Source organism: Actinia tenebrosa, unplaced genomic scaffold (genome assembly GCF_029948245.1).
Source record: "Actinia tenebrosa isolate PJP-AT-01 unplaced genomic scaffold, QUT_ActTen_1.0 PGA_scaffold12__29_contigs__length_12842862, whole genome shotgun sequence".
Classification (NCBI taxonomy): Eukaryota; Metazoa; Cnidaria; class Anthozoa; order Actiniaria; family Actiniidae; genus Actinia; species Actinia tenebrosa.
In genome coordinates this window covers 8272645-8298071 of record NW_028292572.1, presented here as the reverse complement: position 1 = coordinate 8298071, position 25427 = coordinate 8272645, and the positions used below count along the sequence as shown (strand labels likewise).

General features: G+C 37.6%; 5 protein-coding genes and 1 pseudogene across 11 annotated transcripts in view; 3 read left to right on the top strand and 3 right to left on the bottom strand.

Moving 5' to 3' along the window:
- Positions 1-6152, bottom strand: part of LOC116308985 (protein O-mannosyl-transferase TMTC1) — a 39544-nt gene extending 33392 nt beyond the window's left edge. For both annotated transcript variants that reach the window (XM_031719511.2, XM_031719510.2), the window contains exons 1-11: positions 5441-6152; positions 5266-5339; positions 4337-4495; positions 4072-4156; positions 3058-3357; positions 2504-2625; positions 2185-2382; positions 1922-2035; positions 1602-1665; positions 1092-1174; positions 950-1000 (exon numbers count right to left, since the gene is read on the bottom strand). In XM_031719511.2, coding sequence (XP_031575371.2) covers positions 950-1000; positions 1092-1174; positions 1602-1665; positions 1922-2035; positions 2185-2382; positions 2504-2625; positions 3058-3357; positions 4072-4156; positions 4337-4495; positions 5266-5339; positions 5441-5959 — 1769 coding nt within the window. In that variant the 5' untranslated portion in view covers positions 5960-6152. The remainder of the gene's footprint in view (positions 1-949; positions 1001-1091; positions 1175-1601; positions 1666-1921; positions 2036-2184; positions 2383-2503; positions 2626-3057; positions 3358-4071; positions 4157-4336; positions 4496-5265; positions 5340-5440) is intronic.
- LOC116308987 (steroid 17-alpha-hydroxylase/17,20 lyase pseudogene) lies at positions 6113-17796 on the top strand (annotated as a pseudogene). 2 transcript variants are annotated; one of them, XR_016119449.1, is made up of 2 exons: positions 6113-6260; positions 15718-17796. The product of XR_016119449.1 is annotated as a steroid 17-alpha-hydroxylase/17,20 lyase pseudogene, transcript variant X1 (transcript). The 2 variants fall into 2 exon arrangements; XR_016119450.1 differs by lacking the exon at positions 6113-6260 and adding an exon at positions 14129-14547.
- LOC148912199 (uncharacterized) lies at positions 6840-9997 on the top strand. The gene has a single exon (XM_089028276.1). It carries the CDS (start codon positions 7686-7688, stop codon positions 9186-9188), a length of 1503 nt encoding a protein of 500 aa, XP_088884402.1. The 5' UTR covers positions 6840-7685; the 3' UTR covers positions 9189-9997.
- LOC148912198 (uncharacterized) lies at positions 9500-13993 on the bottom strand. 2 transcript variants are annotated; one of them, XM_089028274.1, is made up of 6 exons: positions 12894-13993; positions 12482-12554; positions 12206-12253; positions 11770-11811; positions 10459-11360; positions 9500-10151 (listed from the first exon to the last, which is right to left on the bottom strand). In XM_089028274.1, the coding sequence occupies exons 1-6, from the start codon at positions 13575-13577 to the stop codon at positions 9993-9995; spliced, it is 1908 nt and encodes a 635-aa protein (XP_088884400.1). In that variant the 5' UTR covers positions 13578-13993; the 3' UTR covers positions 9500-9992. The 2 variants fall into 2 exon arrangements, with proteins under 2 accessions (XP_088884400.1, XP_088884399.1); XM_089028273.1 differs by having other exon boundaries at positions 12206-12554.
- LOC116308990 (uncharacterized) lies at positions 17785-22240 on the bottom strand. 3 transcript variants are annotated; one of them, XM_089028284.1, is made up of 7 exons: positions 22132-22240; positions 21284-21452; positions 20741-20845; positions 20605-20658; positions 19980-20078; positions 19337-19438; positions 17785-18001 (listed from the first exon to the last, which is right to left on the bottom strand). In XM_089028284.1, exons 1-7 carry the CDS (start codon positions 22188-22190, stop codon positions 17888-17890), a joined length of 702 nt encoding a protein of 233 aa, XP_088884410.1. In that variant the 5' UTR covers positions 22191-22240; the 3' UTR covers positions 17785-17887. The 3 variants fall into 3 exon arrangements, with proteins under 3 accessions (XP_088884410.1, XP_088884411.1, XP_088884412.1); XM_089028285.1 differs by having other exon boundaries at positions 21284-21422; XM_089028286.1 differs by lacking the exon at positions 20605-20658.
- A 282-nt stretch (positions 22241-22522) lies between these two features.
- LOC116308967 (uncharacterized) lies at positions 22523-25353 on the top strand. The gene is made up of 7 exons (XM_031719491.2): positions 22523-22636; positions 23691-23838; positions 24335-24439; positions 24554-24607; positions 24698-24796; positions 24891-24992; positions 25167-25353. The coding sequence occupies exons 2-7, from the start codon at positions 23728-23730 to the stop codon at positions 25317-25319; spliced, it is 624 nt and encodes a 207-aa protein (XP_031575351.2). The 5' UTR covers positions 22523-22636; positions 23691-23727; the 3' UTR covers positions 25320-25353.
- Positions 25354-25427: the final 74 nt, after the last annotated feature.

Sequence of the window (25427 nt, the reverse complement as noted above, 5' to 3'; positions counted from 1 at the left end):
TAGTTATTTACCAACAGAAAGGACAACAACAACAAGCTTTAGCAAGGGTATAATCATCACAAACAGGTGACTCAACCACAACAACAACAAAAACTGCAACAGCAACAACAACAATTGCACCAACACCAACAGCAACAACAACAGCAACAACAACAACAGCAACAACAACAGCAACAACAACAACAGCAACAACAACACCAACAACAGCACCAACAGCAACAACAACAGCAACAACAACAATTGCACCAACACCAACAGCAACAGCAACAACAACAGCAACAACAACAGCAGCAATAACAACAACAGCAACAACAACAACAGCAACAGCAACAACACCAACAACACCAACAACAACAGCAACAACAACAATTGCACCAACACCACCATCAATAACAACAGAACCAGCACCAGCAATATCAACAGCAACAGCAGCAACAACAGCAACAGCAAGAGCATCAACAACAGCAAGAGCACCAACAACAGAAGCAATAACAACAGCACCACCACCACCACTACTACCACCACTCAATAACAAGAACAGCAACAGCACCACCAGCAACAGCAATAACAAAGCAGCAAGAGCACCAACAAAAGCAGCTATAACAACAGCAGCAACAACAACAGCAACAACAGCACCAACAGCAAGAGCATCAACAACAGCAAGAGCACCAACAACAGAAGCAATAACAACAGCACCACCACCACCACTACTACCACCACTCAATAACAAGAACAGCAACAGCACCACCAGCAGCAGCAATAACAAAGCAGCAAGAGCACCAACAAAAGCAGCTATAACAACAGCAGCAACAACAACAGCAACAGCAACAGCACCACCAGCAACAACAATAACAACAACAGCAGCAACAGAAGTGGCATATGCAAGAGCCATCACGAGCCAGCAGAGGTAGCAGTTATATCAGAAAGAGCAACAACAGCAACATTATACCTCAGTGCTTCTTTAAGCATCTTTTCAGCCTTCTCCAATTTATTTCGTTTTCTGCGGGAAAAGATAATTCATAGGTTTTGAAACTTGAAATTACTTGATTAACTTTTAATTAAAAATCGCAAATACAGCAATTTGTACTTACGCATAACGTACACCAAGATTGAAATATGAATTAGCATGCATTGGGTCATATTTGATGGCTAATTCAAAGTGTCTGATGGCTTCCTAGCAGAAAAAAATACATTTTTGTGTTCAGATTTAAACTGATTATGATAAAAACCTTTTGCTGTTAGATATATGTTCAGTTGCAGTTACATCAGTTGAGAGCTGTGCTGTGCTGTGCTGTGCTATGGTTTGGTGTGCTCTACTGCTGTTCTGTGTTGTGTTATGGTGTACTGTGTTGCACTTTACTATCCTATGTACAGAAGATATAACTAGCTAAAAACTAGTGTGAGCTGCGTCGGTGTTTCTAATGAAACAGTAATGATAAAAAGGTGAATTATTCACCGTGAAAAGATGAAAAAACTGACGTTTCGGACGCTAGTCCTTTGTCGGAGTAAAAAGTTTTTACACAGCTGATCACACAAAAACTTTGATTTCTCAAAACATTTTTAATAAAGGTTTTATAATTGCTATGGTTTGGAGATCATACCTCTGTGTTGTTAGTGTAAAGTGTACCAAGATTATTGTGGGCACTCACATGATCTGGCTCTAACCTAAAAAAATTCAAGCATAGCAAAAAATCTAGCCAGTCAATTTTAGCAGATGAGATTAAACTCATTTGTGAACATGAAGTAAGCAAACAAGTTAAGTAGCAATGATCTCACTGATTAGCCCAGCCATGATGCATTGCCACATACACAGGCCTTGTAGCAAGGAGGGGTGCACCCTACAATTGTAGCAAACTGAACTGCTTTGCCTCAATTACATTTAGCCATATAAATAGTTTTTTTTTTTTCACAATAAACTTACTCTAAACACTTTCTATAGTGCTTGACAGCTTCTTCATCTTTATTCATGTCCTTCAAAAAGTTTCCATAGTTGTAGTGCACTTTGGCATTGTGAGGAAGAGTCTCTACTCCAGACCTGAGAAAGAAAAAAAAATATTATAAATTCCTTATTTTCCTTGATTAACACAAATTTAAGTTTCTGTCAAAAATTAACACAAATGACCCCCCCCCCCCCCCCCCTTCCCCCCCTTGGAGCCTGTGGAGGATTGCGATTTCTGTACTTACCTGAATAATGTTTCTCTGTTTCTCCACACTTCATTTCTTCTTATAGTTTTACAACAAAATAAAATTACGAGTAAAAATAAACCCAAGGTTGCTAGTTTAGCTGACCATCTTGTTTCTCCCTTGGGATTATCATGTTGATATCTGGTGGTTCCAGCTAGTTTGTTTATGCCATGGACAACAAGGAGACAAAATCCTATGCTGCAAGGAAATAATAACTTATCTTAGTTTAGTTATTCAAATTTACTGCAGTAATAATCAAAGATTTACAATCCTCCTCTCCCAATTTCTTCATATTTAGGATTTTAGGACTGTAACATACCTTGGTATGTAAAGAATTCTCTCTGCAACTACAAATCCCACTCTAAAAAATATGTTAGATGCTGGAACAAATGGCACTGACATCAAGACTAATCCTAAAAGAACTGTCAGCTGATCATCTTCCTGGAAAAGATGTACATCTATTTGGTAAACCATACATAGAAATATTAATAAACAGATTACTGGTAAATCTTCAATAACCGAACTTTATCCTCAACATTATTCACCATTATCATTACCATTAAACAGTGACATGTCATCCTCTTCGATCACTATCATCTTCACTGCCATCATTATACATCATTACCACCAATTCTCATGATCTTCAATGCCACCACCATCATCATCATCGTTACAACCAATCACTACCAACCATCTCCAATATCATCATCATCATCCTCACCACCCAACATCATTATCATCCATCAACATCATTGCCGACAATGAATAAAGTCATCACCACTATCATCAATAATCACAATCAACATCATTATGTATTCATTTATTAATAGATAAAATGTAGAAATAGTAAATAAAAGATTGAAGCTTGAATACCTGAGCTTTCTTCGAAAACAAGCTATGATAGGCTAATAAGCCAATCACAATGAAGAATGCTATGGTTGCTAGGTTACGAGGATCCCAAATAGTTTCAACCAATTGGATGCTTCCACCCTGCCAGTCATAGCTCAGTTTACTTGGAGAGAGAAGAAGCCAGGCGTTAAAAGCATAAAGGAAGGAAAATGTCATGAATCTTGTTGAGAAGGAGTCTGAAAATGATGCAGGATTGTCTTGCTTGATGAACCTTGGAAGACTTCCTCCTAACATCCATATGCGAAACACCATCAGGCAGATCACCTGGATAAACAATGAAACATTCATTCATTTCATTCTGTCACTAGTTTGTTCCTTGGCTCATTTGATCATTCATTTGTTTAATAATTACTTGTAAGTTCATTCATGCAAATGTTCGTTCAATTATTAATCCTACAGCCGTTGACAAAGACATGGGTGCACTTTGCTATACTATGCCCCCCTTTCTAACATCTCAAAAGTGGTTTGCTAAATGGCGTGCTCTGGTCTTTCACTAACTACTCAACATTGATATAAGGAACGAGTGGTGTAAATGATAGTTTTATCAACAGCTTTTGTTATTTATCTTGATTCTGATAGATAAGGCAACAAATGGATATTGATACCAATTCATTCCTTTTATTAAAAGCAAGCGCACAAATAATAAACTCTATTTGAGAATAAAGACAACCCATTCTGATAGATAAGGCAACAAATGGATATTGATACCAATTCATTCCTTTTATTTAAAGCAAGCGCACAAATAATAAACTCTATTTAAAAATAAAGACAAACCAATTTAGTTAAAGTTAATCTTACATTGGGTCATCAAATATAGCACTAACGCTGCTCAGTAGCATAGGGGGGATGGAGAATGGTGGGCATATGCCCTCCCCCTCCCCTTGCGCTTGATGCACTATGTGCCTGATACTGCTATTTTCTAATTTGGTCCACTTTCATGTTGTATGGTTATTACAGGAAAAAAAATTAAATAATTACCACTGCTGAAAGGGTAACTGTTCTTGAAATAATTGGTTTTAATGACTGTAGAAAATCTGTTGACCAATTACCATTCCAGTACAACCTAAACCAAATATTAGAATAAATATGAAGTTATCCTATCAAGCCTAGACCATAAGCAAGTCATTGTAACTTGAAATCTTATATCTTTTATAATTTTATTTTTATTACCCATTGCTTTCATCCGTTTTTAACCAATACATTTTCTAACAAAATACAATGTAATAAACTTGATTTTAATTACCTTTTCCACAGTTTGCTAATAACAAAGAAGTCATAAATAACACAGATGCCAAATACAGTGATGCCTTGCTCTTTCACAAGCATAGCAGTACTGCCCAACAGAATACACCCAAGCATGTACAACCATTGTACGGAACTGCTTGACTTTGTAGACGTTGACCTGAAATAGAAAATTAATTCACAGCAACTGTTTTGTGGAGTGTAAAACCCTCAACACCTTTTCAATATAACCACTGTTTTCATCACTATAATAAATGATATAAATAATAAATAATGGGATTAACATTGGATTCCACAGAGTGGCTCCAAGATTGGATTCCAATTGAAATTTAGAAGTTGATTTTTGTGGAGGTAAGAAAGCCAGAGAACCCGGAAAACTGCTCTCACCGCTATGCCACCTGTGCTCCCCAAACACTAATAAAGTGCTTGAGACAAAACTTGGTTCACTTACCTCCCACAGTTCCCATAAATCTTTTAGATTTTCCATTATTAATTCTCAAGTGATATACAGTATATTTATATTTGATTCATAGTAGTTCACTGTTGATTAATTTGTCATAAAGGACCAAGAACAAAAAAGGCTATGTCATGATAAAAGTTGTCCAAGTTGTAGAAACATATGAGAATGCATAAAAGTATTTTCAATTTGTCAATCTTTATATATTTGTAATTTATGCAATTCAGTTTGTCGGACTGCAATGTAAATAATGTTATAAACCATCTGCCTATCTAATTAATTTTAAAATGCATGTACTAAACAACAAAAATTTAATAATTAGGTTGCTTTGAAATAAAGATAAACAGGTAAACAAATAGGTAAGAAAAAATTTGTGAGATGAGAGATATTTTTTCCCATTTTCCTGTTAACCATTTAAAATAAATTTTTGAAAAATTGCCTTTAATAAAGCCAAGGTTATAAAATTTAAATACCTTATGAAGAACAACAAAGAAAGAAGAAGTAAGAGACAAGCAAGAACATCAGCACGCCCTACAACACCTGTCACCTAAAAATTAAAAATTAAAATTAAAGTTAGGTAAGATTTTATCGAATAATTCTTGATTTAAATTTCTTTAGAGACAACTTTTAGTTCCTTTTGGTACTTACAGCTTCTGTATGGACAGGATGTGAAGCAAAGAGCAGCCCTGCACACACGGCAAGACGAAATGATTTGAAGACGATTTTTTCAGCAAAATAGACGAACAACAAACAGACGAGTGCATGAAGAAAGACATTCATAAGATGAAAACCAAAAGCAGACAAACCATGGACTAAATAGTTCAACCGGAACGTTAAGACACACGCAGGTCTGTAGGACTTATGGCTTAAGTTGCTCGCCATGGGCTTGCCCCAGAAGTCATTCTTAAAGAGGTCAAGAATTGAGGTATTTGCGTGGACATCTTTGTTGTCTTTGATCGCGAAAATATCATCATGAACCAGGTCAAACTCCAGACTATTTAGATAGCATACAAAGGCTAACACTGCAATAACAGCATACCAAAAGCTCTTCTGTAATGCAGGGAGTAGGATATTACATGTGGTTTCCGTATTTTGGGGTATTTCCTGGGTTTCTTGTTCGTACTTTGCTTGTGTTTTGGGAGCGCGCAACTTCAAATTCGCCGCCATATTGAAAATGTAGATCCCTTCCCGTGATCCTCCTCCTTATGGTCCTCGTAACACTATATGTCACGCTTTTACGATGTTTGCGTAATTAGTTTTACTTGTAAATTTTACTTGCGTTACGTTTGAATTACGCCTCTTCAATTTTATTTTAGAACAGGATTGTCAATCGTGAGCAATTTGCATAGCTGGAAACGACTGCACATACAGGATTTCCAAGGTCATTGCGTTAAGTGTTTCACTTATCGACAACATTCTTCTGCTGCGCATCAGTTCAAGTGAAAAGAAAAACTCGTCTCCAATTCTAGTAAGTAAATTAAAAGAACTACTACTTAATACATTAAGGATTACAAAGAGATTTTTTCAGTTAATGATGTATTAATTGTACTGTGCGTTACGTACAGTCAGTTAATCGACTATTAACTATGGTACAGTCAAAAGTAATAGGGGGAAGCAAAAGATCAGCCAAAAAAAGTTAAAAATTGCTTAACGATACTGCTATTAAACTACATTACCCTATGTGTTTACCTGCATGAGGCTGCATGATAAAACTGAACAGTTGTTAAACAAATTTCATTAGAAAGACGAAATATTTAGATCGTTATGTAATCAAAAGCCGTTCATGGTACATTACACACCAAATTATTTTTATGTTATGTCTTTAATTTTTTAAGTAATACTAAAGATTTATAAATAGGTTAAAACGTCAAAAAACGATACCCTACCCCAGACCCAAAAGCCGAAAGAGCATACCCTATAGGGCGGCACATAACACGTATAGCAAATATAGGGGAGTACCCCTCCCCCCCCGGGGATCATGGGAAGCAGTTCATATTTTTTAAAGGAGTTAAAAGCACGCAAAAGTCTCTGTGCTAAAGTATGGCAAGCCGTTACTGCCAAAAGGGATCGAGATTTTTTTAAGGGGGGTTGAAATTTTTTTCTTTGTCCAGATTAACTTTTTAGCGATCGAAATATATATATACACTGTTCAATTTTTTTATTCCAGCCTCAGTTGCTGCTAGCGAGTTTTTCTGCTTATTCTCGCTAGCGAGTTTTATCGAGGTGGAAATTCTCGCTAGCGAGTTTTTGAACCGAATTCTCGCTAGCGAGTTTTATCGAGGTGGAAATTCTCGCTAGCGAGTTTTCTTCATGCTTCAATGACACGTTAAACTCATCGTTAATGATGAGCTTGGCGTTAGGTGCATATTCGGTGGGATGGGCGGAGCCAGGCACAAGTTAGCGGTAACCATGGTCACCCTGTCACCACCCACCGAACACCTGTCACATTGACCGCGATCAGTCAATGGAATACTTACCTCTACTTACCTGTACCAGTGGTAGGGATGGCGGGCGGGAAATTAAACTCGTGTTGTAGCGTAATAGCGTAATAGCGTAATAGCGTCGTATAGCAAGTGCTAGCGATAGATAGCGATGGCGAATAAAGGTTCGCGTGGTTGGCATTAAGCTAGCGTGATCACGTGTGTAGCGTCTTATCGAATTTCGTAATGATAGCTATGATCCATATCTCATACAGGCCACAGAGATCGACTAGGATAGATTGCGACATGCTATAAACAACTTGCTAGCTGAGTCGATCAACGATCGCGTGAGGTAATAAATGCGTTGACAGCGGAGATAGCGGTATGCGTCCGGACAACGCTACTGCGAGATGTCATTGACCTCGAGTCTAACTTAGCCTAAATTACATTTAACCACATTGATACTGGCGCGTATGGAGGGCTTGGGTCAGAGTGATATATCAAAGATGGCGGCGCTCTCGCACAAAGAAGAACTAAAGGAGTTTTTCGTTGGTATTGATAAAGTTTTGCAGCAACTGGAAGGTTGTACTGACCTGCTACTACTTGAATATCGCCGTAGGGAATTGGAATACTATTTAGGCATCCTGGCAGGAATTATTTATGATTTGGAGTTTAAGAACAATAACGACAACCAAGATAGCAATACTACCGACAGTGAAAATCTCCGGCTGGTAAAAGAGCTATATGACTTTTCTTACCATAAATGGCTATCCTCAGCCGAGAAAGAAGAGGAAAGCCATGAATCAACCTACCAGCTTCCCACCGAGGAGACCATGGGGCGCCCAAAATTTGTAGTAACAAAGCAACAGCTGGAGAGTCTGAGAGAAACCGGGATGACATGGTCCCAAATAGCTTGTTGCTTGAATATTAGTGAACGAACACTGTACCGACGAGTACAGCAATTTAATTTAAACCGGACGTTCTCACAGATTACAAACTCAGAGTTGGATGAGGTCCTTAAAGAAGTAGCATCACTCACTCCAGGAGCAGGAGAAAGCTATATCCGTGGAAGTCTAAAGAGTAGGGGAGTGTACGTTCAACGTTGGAAGATTAGAGAGCGATTGTACCACCTTGATCCTGTTGGTAGGGCGTTCAGGAGGAACAATTCAATACAACGTCGTGTTTACAATGTCCCAGCACCCAACTGTTTATGGCACATTGACACTAATCATAAATTGATCAGTTGGCGTTTTGTAATTCATGGCTGTGTAGATGGCTACAGTAGAACAATCATCTTCCTGAAATGTGCAAATAACAACTTAGCTGAAACTGCACTCCATTTTTTTCAACAAGGTGTAGACAATTATGGTATTCCTAGTCGAGTTAGAGGTGGCTGTGGTGTGGAGAACTGGGATGTAGCAAGGTTCATGGTTGCATGTCGCGGTACAGGGAGAGGCAGTTTTATTACTGGCAGGAGTGTGCACAATACAAGGATTGAAAGGCTATGGAGGGAGGTCAATCGTGTTGTCAACCATTACTATATGGCCATTTTCAGACACATGGAACAACACAGAATACTCAACTCCAATGATGAAATCGACATCTTTGCTCTCCACTATGTTTATCTCCCCCGTATTTCAAGGTCACTTTACGAATTTAATGAACAGTGGAATTATCATGGCATGCGAACAGCAAGTCACTGTTCACCACTTGCTCTCTGGAATTCTGGAATGATAGCAAACCCTAGTGACAGTGTGCTGGACTTTGATATTGACAGCTATGGAATTGATTATGACACTGTAATGCCTCTTGACATTTCTGATGTCAACAACGTTGCTGTCCCTGAGTGTCTCTTTAGTCTTGGAGAGATTGAAATGGCACAATTAGAAAGAACTGTAAATCCATTAACTGATGATGGTGACTCTGGAATTAATCATTTTTGTGCTACACGTTCTTTCATTGATACCTTAGAATAGAATGCCGTTGTGCAAAACAAGTATGAAGGCTAGTAGAAATAATGATTTGTCAAGGTTTGGAATTCTTCAAAGCATAATATTCTTGATTCACGTTATCAACACCATGATTATCGATCTTATTCCCCTTCCTCCTCCCTCCACACGCACGTCCAACCTTAAGTGAATATCTGGATAAACCCTATTCATTGCGTTACACTGTTTTTCAAGATTCAGGCCATGTGTCATTCCCTAAAGAATATGATTCTTTGTTTAGGCTGTGTTCATAACCATGTGCCTTCTGATGCTTGTAAAATAAGGATTGATACTCTAAATAGATATAAAAATTTATTCCCACAAAATGATTACTTACTATTATTAAGTACTGCCAACTATCTTTTCCTTAACAAATAATCTTTTTAAATCTAGTGCTACATGGTGAAACAGCAAAACATATGTCAGCAACAAAATGATAAAATTTAATCTGAAACCCCAAAGTGTTATATGATATTATAAATGTAATGCTTGTTGTTTTGAACTGTTTAAAAACAGTTTTTGTTTCTAGACATACAGTAATAATCAATAAAGTGAACTGCTTGATCCGAAAATTCAATGTAAACAAAACAATGTAATTAGGGAAACAATTCTAGCCTATTAATAGGTATTGACACTCAGTGCATTAAGCAATTTAGCCACTTAGCCAAGGCATGGGAATATTTCCATTAACTTGAACACAACATTAATATATAATGATAAATGCTTAAAAGCAAAGTATTAACTATGGCATGAATAGCAAAAAGTCTCTTGTATGAATAAATATCTTTATAATCACATGACACCAAAATGGTTGTTGGCAAAGGCTAGATCATACAGTTCAAACAGCTTCTCTTCAGAAGGTAAAACTTTGAGAAGTGGTCCTCTGGGAAGGACTAAGTTGTTGGTACAGGTGTGAGCTGTTGGTATATAACAGACAGACTTTTCTGATGCCTGAAGTATAATAAAAATGTATGGTATTAGATATCACTGTCTTATCATCATCATCCCAAAGATTTCAAGTAGACATGCATTTCCTTATGCTAACCAAATTGCCCTATCCCCCCAACATATGCTAAGATTTTTAGGAAACATTATTTGGCTGAATTATTGGGATCAACGCATCAAAAATACAACCCATTTCTTTCTTTTTCCAATTTTTGGACACCTTAATTGTCATCAAGCACCATTCATCACTTCAAAGTATGAATAGTGTTTAAGAACTCCAAATAATAGAAGCAAATAACAAAGGCCAGATTACCAGGTCGTTTGTCCATCCATGGGCAAATGTGATACTTGGATGCTTGGCAAAACCAAGAACTGGCTCCTCTTCTGCTCCAGTGACGAAGGCCAATATGGAAGTCAACATCACTGGTGCCCGTCTACCACTTGCAACTTGCCTGATGTACTTCACAAAAATTGCATAGACCTCCTTTTCTTTGGAATGTGCAGTAGAACCGTCTGGGGCAAAAACTGGAGATAGCAACTTAATCAACATTTTTGCATTCAACGTTTCACTCCTTGGTTTGAGGAGATAAAGTAACACAGGCTTTCTTTGGAAAATTCTAACCAATCCAAACTTGTTAAGCCCTTTTTGTAGGTTGACAATGCACTTGTTGATGCTTGGGTATATCAGCTGGTTAATCATGTCTTCAGGAATAATAGTTGGCAATTGGCCATTTTGCAGGAGTGCCACTCCCAGCATAATCCCTACATAGTAATATTCATCAGAAAGGTACTCTCTCAGACCCTTGTCAAAGTACTTGTCTTTCATTGCAGCATTTACAAGACGGATCCACTCTTTTCTGGGCCCACCAAAATCTTTGGCCAACTCTCCCATGAAGTCTACTTCAAATGTTAGCAAAAAATTCTCAATGGATTCTAGTTCTGAAAAGGTTGTCTTCAGAATGTTCTCACGGTCTACACAAATGTAATTTGTGGCACCTTCTGAGCTATTGCTTACATCAACAACATCTAGATCTCTTCCCTTAACAAGATGTGTTTGTAGAAGTCTTAAGATTTCTACAGGATCAGTGAGTTCCTTTTTATTGATTTCCTCTATTATTGCATCATAGAAACTGACATCAGTAGGTAATGGGGTAGGGGTCTCTGAGTCATGATGGTAGTGATTTGTGTGTTGGTTGCTGGGCAGTTCACTTTGATCTGAGGAATAAAAAACATTCTTGTCATTTAAAAAAAAAAATTATATAGTACATGAGTTTTTTTTTTGCCTGGAATGAAAGAACTTTGATTGTAAATAGATATACTCTCTCGTTTTGACTAAAATCTTTTCTTCATATGAAAAGGCTGCAGTTAGGTTTTTACTTTGTTAAGAAGGACAAATTATTCTGGAAACTTAATGGACTTGGACCAAAATCTGCCAAACTTAGTAGTACCTATAGCTCTTTGCTCGTTCTTTGAAAATCCTTTTCCAGTGGATGAAATCTATACAAATACTATACATTTGGATAAAGTTATCTGGTGGATAACTTTATTCAGCCTTTGTACGACTGGCTCCAGTTAGTTAAATAGACTAAAAATTTTATACTTCTGCAATGAGTGCATACAGTACCATTTTTATCAGCGGTTTCATCATTATGCAGTGTAGCTTGATCTGGGAAAAGGAACAAAAAGTAAATTTCTTGTACTGGGCTAAGTTATTTTAAACACAAAGTAACCCCAAGTTTTAATTGTGAAATATTAACAAAAATTCTCAATGCAAGCACTGATCATTACATTTCATACTTATTTAGCTAAGGGTCTAACCTGATTAGAAACCATTCCTGGCATTAACATTATGAATTTAAATGGATTAACATGAATGGTTACATTACCAGTTACATTTCTTAATTCCTCAACAGCCAATCCAGATTGTTCTGAGGAAAATATAAACTAACCCTAATATTGGTCAAGGATATCTCAACTGAAGTAAATAACGGATTGCACTTAAACTTATTTCAAAGGGTTCTGGAATGATATTTGAGTAAAATTTGAAATAATTACAGTACCACTTGCTGCAATAGATTCACTTATAGGCCTTGCTGATTCAGCTTGATCTGAAGAAAGAAACATTACTTTGCAATTGGTTTTGATAAATTGATAGATAGATAGATGGATGGATATATAGATAGGTAGGTTTATTAAAAACACACTGATTGCAACCGCTAAGGTTGAAGTATAATAAATATTTTCGTTTTCTACATGAGCTGCAGAGGGAAATTTGTATGCATTGCAATTATGAGGAGTAACAATGGCTAATGGAATACAGTAATTATTAAGGACACCTTGAAATGCAGAGTACTTAAATTCATCATCACTTTTTTTATCATCATTTTTTTCATCGCCACTACTGTGAATCTGGTAATCAAAAATGGCAAAAAACATTAGATAATTGTAATTAAGTGCAGAGGGAAGTGAAAAAAATCATTTTGGCAAGGGCAGAGTTTATGTGAGCCCACCCCTCCCCCTATCAAGAAAGTTAGGTATTATACACCAATATTTTCAGCTAAAAATATTTGTGCATGGCTTTTGCTAAATCCACTCCTTTTTATTTGCGTTAGAACGCTGAATTTTTCTCCATTACTAATATAAAGATGCTTTTTCACATCGATGGCCATGTTGAACTCAAGAATAAAGCAGAAATACAAATTCCTTTTTCTATGACTTTTCATGGCTTTAAATTAAGCTTAACTTTACCTCAATTTCCTCGTACTTCTTCTTACTTGGGGGTTCTTCGTAAATCTCCAGTAATTCCTTCGGAGGTCTTACATAGATGGGCTTGTCTTTAAAAACTTTTTGAATTAGCTGGGCACTTAAAGTTTGACCAGGAGAAAGTTGAGGCACCATAAGCTTGTGATGAACAGGCATCAATAACTCTACCTCATCAAATTCACCAAGCTTGTCGGGAAACAAGCCTTTAACCTTATCCACAACAGTCGAATGATCCCAGTTCTTGTCAAACTCCACACTTGAAACTATGTGTTTGTTTTCCATCAAGAGAACTTTGGTGCCTTGCCGTGGTACTACACTATCTTTTGGCCCCCCAAGTAACACAACATCTTTCAAAAACACCTTCTTTGCTTGGACTTTATGTTTTTGTCTTGATTTTGAACCGCCTTTATTTCTCATAAAGTTATAGCCAAGCCTAAATCTCTGGGTTTGACTGGAACTCGCCAATAAAGTGGATCCCTGAGCCAAAGAACTCGAAGCCGCGGCATTGCTAGTTTGCGATGATGGCGATGAAGTAGATTGTGAAGATGACCTCCCGAACGCTTGAGAAACCTCCCGTTCTTGAACAGCTTGTGAACCCGAAGTTGGTTTTTGTAGCTCCTCGCTTAGTTTCGCAATATTTTCCAGCAATTTACGCACAGTTGGATTCATAGCCAACAAAAACAGCAGGGTAAAACACGTAAGAAATAGGCGAAGAAAGCAAAGAAGGATTTTTTTGAATTACAGAACCATGTGCTTAACGAAATGAATCATGAAATGTCATCAGTGAACTTATTATTGGGCTTCCTGTGTAGCAAATCTTCTCGATAAAACTCGCTAGCGAGAATTTCCACCTCGATAAAACTCGCTAGCGAGAATTCGGTTCAAAAACTCGCTAGCGAGAATTTCCACCTCGATAAAACTCGCTAGCGAGAATAAGCAGAAAAACTCGCTAGCAGCAACTGAGGCTGGAATAAAAAAATTGAACAGTGTATATATATATTTCGATCGCTAAAAAGTTAATCTGGACAAAGAAAAAAATTTCAACCCCCCTTAAAAAAATCTCGATCCCTTTTGGCAGTAACGGCTTGCCATACTAAAGGGCCAATTGGACAAAAATCGCTCCAAATTTAAAACTCTTTCATTCGAGCTGGAACTTTGCTGAAATAAGCTTGAATACATTAAGAACCACTCACTGAAATATCTTTCTGATATTCGAAAGGAAAGGGCCAAAATTTTACGATTTATTTTCGTCCGCCATTAATTTCTTTGACTCACAGAATTCGACTCAAGAAGACTGGCACGAGTACTTATGACGTCATTTACTCAACCCAAACCAAAACATTGGTGGGTAATGTATGTGCCATGTTCGTAAAACTCGGTTTATTTGGTTTATTCAGAAAATATATAATGTTTCATTCGGTTTCCTAACTACTATATGACCAAACAATGTGTAGGCGCTGAAATTTTTTCAGTTTCAATAATGCTGACGATCATAATTCGAAAATTTCAATACATCTCGGCACGCCAAGAATCACAACAAAGTAGGACGCATGGACGAGATTCTAGCGGTTCCATCGCGCGAAGTGACTGAGATATTCGGGATTTATTGGAGTCATTTTAAGGATAACAACTTTTCAAGGTATATTTACATACAAGGGCAAAGAGCAACCCCACAATTTGGGTCCGCGAGACATCCGACACAATGAAAGAAAAATCTACGAGCTGAGTGACAGACGCCGCTGTCGCGCGAGTAATAAATAAGAAACCTTTGACATGTTCTTTTACAAAGATGATATTAGATAATCGTATGTTTGTACCTATTCAATGCATAATAAACATTTTGAAGCAAATCAGCTAGGAGAATTACGAGCTCACATTCTAAATTATTCGGCACATAGATCTAAGTATATTGTCACAAATCTTTATATCACAACGCAGAATTCAAAAGGCAATCGGTTTTTTTCATAACATCAATCACTATTAGATTACATTGAAACTTCAAATTTAAGATCTTTATATCATGGACAGTATGTAGCAAATACAAATAATGAAATGAACGTAAGGAATTTTTATGAAAACCTCTTCCCAAGCATTGCTTCTTCTTCTAGTTCGGCTTCATCTTCATACATTATAACTTATGGTTCTAACTCTTCAGGATTGACAAAGCGAGCGTCCAAAGGAGTTTCCATCATATTTGAAGAGGTATCAAAGGTTTAAAAAAAGTCTGTTTAGAGATTCTTTTCACGATAACGCGTTTAAAACATCAAATAAACTTCAGGTAATCTAACAAGAAATGTATAGTCAAAACGACGCTAACATGACGGTGTTGAGTAAATGACGTCAGAGCGTAAAACTGGTGTACATAATGACTCGTTGGCCGTGAGTCAAAGAAATTAATGGCGGACGAAAATAAATCGTAAAATTTTGGCCCTTCCCTTTCGAATATTAGAAAGATATTTCAGTGAGAGGTTCTTAATGTTTCAAGATTATTTCAGCAAAGTTCCAGCTCGAATGAAAGAGTTTCAATTTTGGAACGATTTTCGTCCAAGTGGCCCTTGCTAACAATTATATAAGCAGAGGCGTAGATCAAGAGAGAAGCAAGCTTAGAAGCATGATGCAAATCAGTGTAAGATATGAATATGGTAGCCAGCCAATCAGCGCGCACATTAAAACAATAACTGCATGGTAAAAGAACAATTTATATTACAAACTTATCAGGATAAAAACCGTCCTTTGGTCGTACTTTCTTCGTAACCGAGTCGTTAATCCGTCGGGTCCTCACTTTCTGACCTTTTATTATTTTTTGTAGGCTCTTGTTTCACGGACTCAAACACAGACAGAATGTTCACAGAAGTACTGATTCTCCTGTGCACAGTGCTTCTAGTGGTCTACGCGGTCACGTGGGTGCGCTTCTCGCGTGGTTACCCCCCAGGGCCTCCTCGTATCCCAGTGATTGGAAGTCTCCTAAGCCTTCGAGATTCAAACTCACTCTTGCACAAAACCATCACAAGAATGAGCAAGACTTATGGCGACATGTTTACTTTGTATCTGCCAAGTCAACCCACTATTGTGATCAACACGTTCAGTGTCGCCCGCGAAGCACTGGTCACCCAAAAAGATACTTTTTCTGGCAGGCCGTATTTGTTTGTTCAAGATTTTTTCTCCCGCGGAGGCAAGGGACTAGGCTTCAATGACTTCACCCCTGCTATGGTCCTTGCTCGTAAAATGGTACATTCAGCTTTGCGCATTTATCAGCCTTACTTAGAGGACAAAATAAAGGAGGAAGGAATGGCAATCATGGAGAGATTCAAAAACTATGAAAACCAGCCATTTGACCCCAAAAACGATTTCTCTTTCGTCATCGCAAATGTCGTGTATTCAATCATATATGGAATACGCTTTGATTTGGATGACGAAGAACTGCATGAGAGCGTGAGGTACAACAACATGGGAGCCGAAGTACTGGGACCCGTCAGTATCCTCAATGTCTTTCCATGGCTTATCAATTTTCCGATTCGCCAAACTAGAATCTTGAAGGAGATCATGGACCATCGCACCCGAGTCAAGGACGCGCGCTATTATAAACTAAAAGAGACGTTTCAAGAAAATCAGACCCGTCATTTGACGGATGCTTTACTGCAGGCGAAACTCGAGGAAGAAAGAGATGACAGGAATTCTCTCACGCACATGACAGATGATCATATTATGGCCATACTTGACGCAGTTTTCGGCGCAGGGGCTGAAACAACAGCCACGGCACTACGCTGGGAGTTGGCTTACCTGCTCAACTATCCCGACGTCCAAGAACAAATCTATGAGGAAATCAAAGACGTCTTTGGCAGTGATGGAAAAATTGAGCTCAAGAAGAGAAGGAATTGTCACTTCCTGGAAGCGTTTATGACCGAGGTTTTACGCTGTGCTTCTATTGGGCCTCTCTTTGCTCACAAGAGCACCTGCGACACTGTACTGTGTGGTTACCGTATTCCTAAGAACACCACAATACTTCTAAATATATGGGCCATCAACCATGACCCAAAAGAATGGGAGAACCCCTACGAGTTCAAGCCGTCCAGATTCCTAGACTCCAAAGGAGAGTTCACTGGAACACAGAAAATGAGTTATCTGCCCTTTGGTGCTGGGCGCCGCTCTTGTGTTGGAGAAGCTTTGGCGAAGAAAGAATTGTTTCTCATGTCGGCCATTTTGTTCCAGAAGTTCAAATTTGAGAATCCAGAAGGCAGTCCTCTTCCAGATATTCACGACGGTACATTGGGTATTGCGTATGCACCAAAACCTTTCAAGGTTGTCGCAAGGGCAAGAGATGTGTAACTAAAATTAAAGATGCAGAACTGTTTTTTTAGTGAGAAAAATAAGCCGAACTATAGCCATATTTTAAGTATGTAAGTAATATGCTTTTTACTATTTTTTTTCCACTATGACTACTACATATTGTCGTTGCGCATTTCAATCGCATTATACTTTCACCATGTTTACTATAGCTGTATTTACAGCCGCTAGAGCGCTAGTGCACCGCACGAAAGCAATGGACTATATAGCCATTGGGCATTTCAATCGCATCATACGTTCACCATTTTTACTATAGCTGTAACACAGCCGCTAGAGAAATGCTAGTGAACACACGAATACGATGGGAAGCCATTTCAGGGATACGGCATGACGTCCTTGTATGTCCTGTAAGTCGACGTTTCACAGTCGTATGATAAGCGCCGGCTTTATTATTCTACGTATATTCTCTAGTAAAATAGTAATTTTATAGAAAATAGAAACGCAAGTACTATATAGCGCACAAACATAAGGGAAACACTTTGTCCTCACTAAGCTTACGCTATCAGCTTGAAAGATAAAATACAAACAAAAGTTTTGCAACGAAGATTTAATCTTGATTTTTGAATGCCAATTATAGAATAGTTAAAATGATTAGATATTTACTTCCCATCAAAAATAAGTTAGTGCGTTTCTCGTCACCACTTGTATCGATCAGGTAAGTTGAGCAAGAATTCTTCCTCTTCTTTTGCGTTTGTTCTTCCAAGGACTCTATTCCTCTGTGGGTATCGGCCAAATCTATCAATAACTTCCTAATTATTAAGATAAAAAAGTGAAGAAAAAGTGAAACACGAAAAGACCTGAAATGATTTTCTCAGGATTCCTTGATTTCATTACACGACATTTTTTTCATCTTGTGGGGAATGTTTATCTTCCAAATCGCAAGTTTTCGATAGAGGCTTTACGTTGGCATTTTTACATGATGGAAGCCATGACAGGAGACAGGAACGATTGAATTTGGTCAAATCTGATCAACATGAAAAATAATTTAGTTTCTCAGGGGAAAAAAGGACTATTTTAATGCCTCCTGGCATGTCTATCCTGAATTCTATCCTGCTAATAGCACATGGTGTCAGAGTTAGACCACCGTTTGGTGCAGATCATGAGATTCAAAAGCCAGCAATTGCTTACCATCCAAATAAACATGCATATTTGACTAGCCACCGATGGCATTTTCAGATTATGACCATGTCTCCAAATTTTTGGTCAATTTTGGACTCCCAATGCATGGCTATAACGTTTGCAAAAATTGGGGCACTTGCATGATAGTCTTTTCCTACGACTACCAGAATGCCTCGCTAATTTTCGTTAATATTAAAAGCCTTATTACCTCATGACAATAGTAAGGCAATTGGACGTTTTTCATTTCCACGGGCATCAGGTCTTTCCATTTCAGACCATGACACCTGTCATTCCCTAGAGTATCATTTCTTTGTTTAATAATAAATTGCACAGGAGAAGACACATAAATATGGACACCACTGAAATAAATAATCTTATTCTCAAGAGAATGACATGTGGTCCAAAATGGAAAAACATTACTTCCAAGTGCAGTCAGGAAAGTATTCATAAGATTATAGTATACACTTAATTGAAGAATTGTTGTCGGGTTCAGAAACACATGGGAAATGACATAATAATATTATAATTCATTCATTTGCGCCTTCCATGCTGTCGGTTTAGAATGCCAAACGCGTATTAAAAACAGTGGATGATGCCACGGATCGCCGGTCACAGCATGCATCTAATTAACATACTTCCCATGTGCCATTTTGGTTGCATGTTCTATGTTTCTGAACCCGACAACGATTCTTCAATAGTCCCCTTCACAGTTCCCTGTGCCATCTTGAAAGGTAGCTGAGTCTTTGCATCGAAGCGAGACGAACGGTGAGCTTGCAATGATAGGGAGCTTTTTTTAACACCTTGGACAATAATTCACATCTCTATCATTGCAAGCTCACCGTTTGTCTCGCTTCAATGCAAAGGCACGGCTACCTTTCATGATGGCGCAGGGAACTGTGAAGGGGGATATTGAGTGTATGATACTATAAATTATGTCAACACCCTGATAGTCTAATAGAAAGTACCTTATGTCTTTTGGCAAATTCCAAGTGCATCTTCATTGGTTCTGCAAATTCAGTACCCTCTGCATCTTTAGCCATTTGTTCACAAAGTTGAATAGACAATACCTATTTGAAAAGATAAAAAGAATATCTCATTTCCAACTGCTTTCTACACTTCTGGTCCACAGGCAGCCCAAACAAGAGAAATAATCAAGGGTCAGCGCAGCAGGTGTAAAATTTAAAATATGGATGAAACTAGAGTGCAGAGTTCAAACCATTGGATTCTAGGTTCCTATTCTGTGCTTTTAAAATGGACCTAGCTTATACTAGTCTCCCCCACAGCCGTTTTCAGTGTTGTCACGCAACGCTTTTTGCGTGACGACACTGAAAGCGGCTGTGGGGGAGACTAAGCTTATACTTAATGCACTATTATTCATTACTCATGATCCGTGAAGATTATTTCTTTCTTCAATGCAGAATTTTGAAGCAAAAAGAAGAATCTTATGACACCATCACCTGAGGGCAGCCATGTTAGATGGCAGGAACAATACAATCGTTATGCATGAGAAAGAATTCAATAACACAACTTCCCGATGATAGAGTGGTTTTCTTGCTTAGTTTATTCCATAACATTTACAACCAATATACTGTCAAAAAAACTAAAAACCTGATCTGCAGCATCTTCACTGTGCTCCAATGGCAGATAAATAAAACCTCTTTCAGGCAAAGACTGCTTTAGATGATCATGGGTGTTTCTTTCTAAAAACTGATTCAATAAACAATAATAATAATAATAATAGTAATAATAATAGTAATAATAATAATAAGTATATGTAATAGGACTCCATGCTGTCCAATTAAGAAATAATTGGACGAGGAAAATTCTGAGGATTGACAAAATTGGATGAGGCCATAGGCCGAGTCCAATTTGGGAGTCAGAGGAATTTTTCGAGTCTAATTATTTCTTGATTGGGGAGCATGAAATCCCATTACCTATTAATTGTATAGCTGCCTAATTAATCCCATATCAACAAGACCTGTCCAATTAAGAAAATAATTGGACAGTTACCTATATGGAATTAATGAGAAGCTGTATAATTATAATAATAATAATAATAATATTAACAAGAAGATTCAAGAAGAAGAAGATGAAAAAGAAAAAGAAGAAAACATTTATTTAAACCCCGAATCATCCAAAGGGCCTAAAACACTCTATTTATATTATCATGATGGTGAGTTGAGGACATTTGAACCCCGCTACCCCACCTTGATTCTATTCTTATATTTCAAACCTTTCTTGTAATCTTTCTAGCTCTTTCATCTCCATCAAATGATCTCGCATTACCCTTGTATTTGAAACAAAATACTTTAATTTATCAAACAAATATCACTACAGAATGATAAAATCATCATCAAAGAGCACTTTACCCTGAAAATACTTCTAGTAAACTGATCAGTTAGAATGATCAAAGCAAGTGATGGATTTGGCTCTTGTTCCCAGTCTTGCAGTCCTCCCTGAAGGGCATGTTCAACCTTAGGAATACAAGGTTATATTAGAGGCTATAATAGGTAAGAAGATTTGAAGATTTACAGGACAAATTAATAGCTTACTAGTTGGGGTACTCCCCTATATTCGCTATACAGTTACATGCCGCCAAACAGGGTATGGATTTCAGTGATTCTATTCTAGAACAGTGTATATAAAATCGTGCTCGCTCTGGGACAGGGCATATGAAATCATGCTCTCTCCTCTCTGGAACAGGGTATCCATTTTTGCAATACCAGAACAGGGTATGATTTTCAGCAATCTTGCACTGGAACAGGGTATGAATTTCAGCAATTTTACTCTGGAACAGGGTCAGGGTTCAGTGGGCTCAGCGGCACATCCCTACCCTAAGCAGGCAAGAGTTCCCTCCCCCCCCCCCCCTGGGGGTGGCATAGCCTTAGTGACAACACTCACCCCTGTCTTACCAATTTTCCAAACTTTGTCATGATTTCTTTGTCTACTTTTTCTCCACCTTGAAACCATTTCTTCTCTCCTCCTGGTTCAAACCAGTAATCTAGAACTTCTTTCCACTGATAGCCACCACTACCGACATTGCTTGACATGCTTTGGAGATGATATGTTAGTGGTTTCTTGCTATATATGATATACAAGAGTTTAACTAGATTGCTTGAAATCTAGAGTATAGAGGCTTTGCACCTCATGTGATGGCAGCCATGACAGGAGGCACAACAATAGAATATTTTCCTCCTGGGAAACTAAATTCTTTATCAGGATAAACAAGATTGGACCACATTCAAATGTTCCTGCCTCCCATCAAGCATGGCTGTCATAAAGTAATAATACTGATGATGATGATAATGATGATAATGATTGATAATGATAATGAAGAGATGACGCTGACAGATAAAAAATTATTTATAAGTGACATTTACAAATTAATTACATGCCATATATAATTAAATTATATAAAAAATCGAGGCCCAAACTATATCTCTTTTTCATCTTTGGTAGAGATTTCATAAATGGTAATGTTCAGTCTACTCTGCAAACTTTTCAAAATTCAAAAACTTCAAGATAGAGTGCTCACACTAAATCCGTGAAACAAATACTAATTTTTAGCACTAAATAGTGATAATTAAACAATAGAAAACAAAGGATTCTGTATGAAATAGTACTAATTAGTACTATTTAATGTTCACGGTTTTAGTGCGTGCACTCTAATCAGACATGAAAAACATCTGTACTAGAGGTGATAAAAATTCTACCTTCGCATTTTTTTAAACGTATCGTTTTATGCAAAGTATACTTTTACCTTAGGCATCCTAAGAACTTTAAGTTGAAAGCATTTTTAGCGCATATAATACGAAGCATTTTGCAGAAGATTTAGTACAAGCATGTACAAATATAAGATGGTCGTTTCGATCGAGTGGGCTCTGGGTACGAGATAAAGCGCGGTATAGCGTGACGTTCATTTTTTTAAGGGAGGGGTACAAGAAATCCGGTGCTTGAAATATCCCTTAAATTTCAGTTAAAACACCTTTCCAATATCATTAACAAGTGCTATTGATGAAAAATAGGTATATATAAGAAGATAATTGAAGGTACGAAAGGGATTTCAAAACTATTTTTTGTACAAATTGTACATCCTAAAATATGTTCCCGACTCCTCTCCCCTAAGAAAAAAATTTTTTCATTGTGTTCACGAGGAAACTGCATGATGCCAAATAGTTGTTATTTTAATTCCCAGAGGGACTTCGACATTCCTTGTAGTGTCTTGTGAGAAGCCAAGTTACAACCAATTTTGAGTCGTTTTCTAGGTAAGAAAATGAATTTGTAAAATTTGTAAATCATTTTATGGGCATTTAAAGGGTTTCCTCGGGCGCACAAAGCCCTTCAAGTGCTGTCAATTTACTGTAACTAGACACGGCTTGATAGTTATTTGACACGCTATGACTTGGAACCCTTAAGTTCATGACAACTCAACGAGGTTTTGACTATAAGTCAATACTTAGGAAATATGAAATATCCTAGGGGATATCCTAGGGTATTTTCTTCGGTCGTTTTTGGGATGATAGCGTTTGCAAAAAATGATGCTTTTCACTTGGACGCGCATATAAATAGATTTTCCAGGCTAAATATGGATACAGATTAATCGAAGATGTATTTAGATAGACCTATCATAAGAAATAACCAAAAACAATTGAAAGTTCAACTTTAATTTTATAGTTGTCGGTTTGGCTTCAAAAATTTTTGCATCCATCGAAATATTTATCCTAATTTTAATATTAGGCGGTTTTTTGGCGGATGTATAAAGGGTAACAAGGAGTGCTAAACAAAGGATTACAAAAGCCAATAAAACCCCACCAAGCGAGACAGAATTATTCAGAAAATGAATTTACTTAGGAATAGTTTTGATCCAAAAGTTACCTGCCATGTGGGATACAGTCACCAGCCTTCCACCTCTTATTATATTTCCAAACCATAATCACGTTTTACGTATTTTATAGTAATATACAATATTCGCGTGAGATCTGTATGAGGTTTACCAAAACAGCTCGCTTGCAGCTCCCCGGGGTGGGGGGACTCCGGGAAAAAATGACCGGGGATGCTCGTCGTATCTCTTAGGGGTAAAAATTCGAGATGTGGGTGTCGGAAAAGGAGAGAAGCGTGCATCGATATGGCTTATTCTAGGCGCTTTTTATATGCCTAGTGTAAGAAGAATAATTACTACTCGAGGAATGGTATCTCTTAGGGGTTAAAAATCATTCAGCCACGCCCTTTTTTAAAGACTTCCGGTATCTTTTAGGGGTCTTTTTGAAAATATTACTTAGATTATATCTAACGGCAAGCTTTACTTTGTTTACTTTATAGACTGTTCTTGGAACAAAGATGTCTGCCGAAGATTGGAATGCTGGTTCTTGATTACTGGTTTGGAAGGGGTGACCCTCAAAAGAGACCAAAATGGTTTGGTGGGGGGGACCCAGCTGCTGAAGAAATCAGACAAAAATTTGGACCTCTTGTGAGTACAAGACGACTTAGAATAAAGTGTATGGTTAAAAATATATTTGTGAACAGTAATTGGAAGTCAAAATTTCTTGGGACTGTCAGTGTGCAGTACGAGTGGTTTATTGTGGGGTTGTCTACCCACACATACCCAGACTTATGCCCCCTGCACCCCACATACAAGGGCGAATCCAGGGGGCAAAGGGGGGCTGAAGCCCCCCCTTCAGAAAAAAAAGCAAAACAAAACTGAAGAATTAGATGCTTTTTTTATTGTTTTCTGTCGTGTTGATGGAAGAAACTCAATTAGCCCCCCCCCCAAATTTTGGCTGGATCCGCCCTTGACATACCTAGGCCACTAATTAAAACTGTAGGTCCCTTTGGCATATGCAAGGTGAATTCCCCCCTAGCTGAAATTTTGTCATGTCCTTCACCAAGGGGATAGCAATAAAAAGTTTTTTTTAATATTCTTGGCTGCAACATCAAAGTAAAACCCATCTGCTTTATGTTTCTAGGTTGAGAAGGCAAGGAATGATGAGTTGAAGCATTGGGAAGAAGATCCCAAGGGAACATTTGCACTCATCTTGTTACAGGATCAGTTCTGTCGCAGTCTCTATAAGGTAATTATTCTGCATATTATTGGATTAACCTTGACATTATATTCTTATACAAACAAGAAATAAAAGGCTTGCATTTTGCTCCCCAAAATAATCTTTTTCTTGTTCGTTTTTCAGGGAACTCCAAAAGCATATGATAGAGATCCTTATTGTGTTGAACTTTCAAGAAAGGTAAGAACAAAATGTTCTCCTATTTTTTTCCTCATTTATTCTTTTTTTTTCTTCTTCAGTGTAAGTTTGGAAATATTCTTTTTGTTTTAGTTTCTCGAGCAGAAGACACATGACCATCTACAAATCAGCCCTGCCGGTCGTATGTTCCTTTATCTTCCCTTTGAACATGCAGAAGATAAGGAGACCCAGGTCTGTAATTTAGCTTATATTATATTTTGAATCATAGAATAATATTTTGCTGGTTTGCATTCTCATAATCCAGTACAACTATGTAATTCTTTAGGCACTCACAGTGGAGTTGTTTACTAAACTGAAGGAACATGCAAAGGGAACCTTTGATGAAAAAAGTGCAGAATTCTGGCTTGCTTATGCACAGAAGCATAAGGTTCGTAATGAAATTCAATCAAGAACGTATGGGAATGTATTTTTGGTCAGCATAAGACAATGATGTAATTCTCATTTAAAATTAAGGAATGAGAATGTCAGAAAAAAGCAAGGAGATGCAAGAAAAAATCTTGGAAATGCTTAATTCCAAATTTTATTCGGTTGTTAATTTCAGGAAATTGTTGATCAGTTTGGGCGATTCCCCCAACGCAACAAGTCTTTGGGTCGAGAGGACACACCCGAGGAAGCAGCCTGGCTTGCAAATCCCCCACCTGGATTATATTTTAGTATGCATGATTCATTATGGTCTTGGAAATCAACTTTGTAATCAATTTTGAAATAAAAAATAACTTTTACTGACACCACTACTGCATTGACAAGCACCTAGAGTAATATTTAACAAAGTTCAGTTTTTCTTATTCACTTTGAGGAGGTA

What these genes read in the sequence shown, in the direction of transcription:
- LOC148912199 (XM_089028276.1), top strand. Translation starts at nt 7,686, where the DNA reads ATGGAGGGCTTGGGTCAGAGTGATATATCAAAGATGGCGGCGCTCTCG.
- LOC148912198 (XM_089028273.1), bottom strand. Translation starts at nt 13,577, where the DNA reads ATGAATCCAACTGTGCGTAAATTGCTGGAAAATATTGCGAAACTAAGC. An exon ending in AGAAGTACGAGGAAATTGAG is followed by an intron (nt 12,555 to 12,893) that starts GTAAAGTTAAGC and finishes TTTGATTACCAG; the next exon opens with ATTCACAGTAGTGGCGATGA. An exon ending in TGAAACCGCTGATAAAAATG is followed by an intron (nt 11,361 to 11,769) that starts GTACTGTATGCA and finishes TTTATTCCTCAG; the next exon opens with ATCAAAGTGAACTGCCCAGC.
- LOC116308990 (XM_089028284.1), bottom strand. Translation starts at nt 22,190, where the DNA reads ATGCTTCGTATTATATGCGCTAAAAATGCTTTCAACTTAAAGTTCTTA. An exon ending in TGACAAAGTTTGGAAAATTG is followed by an intron (nt 20,846 to 21,283) that starts GTAAGACAGGGG and finishes TGTATTCCTAAG; the next exon opens with GTTGAACATGCCCTTCAGGG. An exon ending in AATTTGCCAAAAGACATAAG is followed by an intron (nt 18,002 to 19,336) that starts GTACTTTCTATT and finishes CTTAATAATTAG; the next exon opens with GAAGTTATTGATAGATTTGG.
- LOC116308967 (XM_031719491.2), top strand. Translation starts at nt 23,728, where the DNA reads ATGCTGGTTCTTGATTACTGGTTTGGAAGGGGTGACCCTCAAAAGAGA. An exon ending in CAGAAGATAAGGAGACCCAG is followed by an intron (nt 24,797 to 24,890) that starts GTCTGTAATTTA and finishes GTAATTCTTTAG; the next exon opens with GCACTCACAGTGGAGTTGTT. An exon ending in CTTATGCACAGAAGCATAAG is followed by an intron (nt 24,993 to 25,166) that starts GTTCGTAATGAA and finishes TGTTAATTTCAG; the next exon opens with GAAATTGTTGATCAGTTTGG.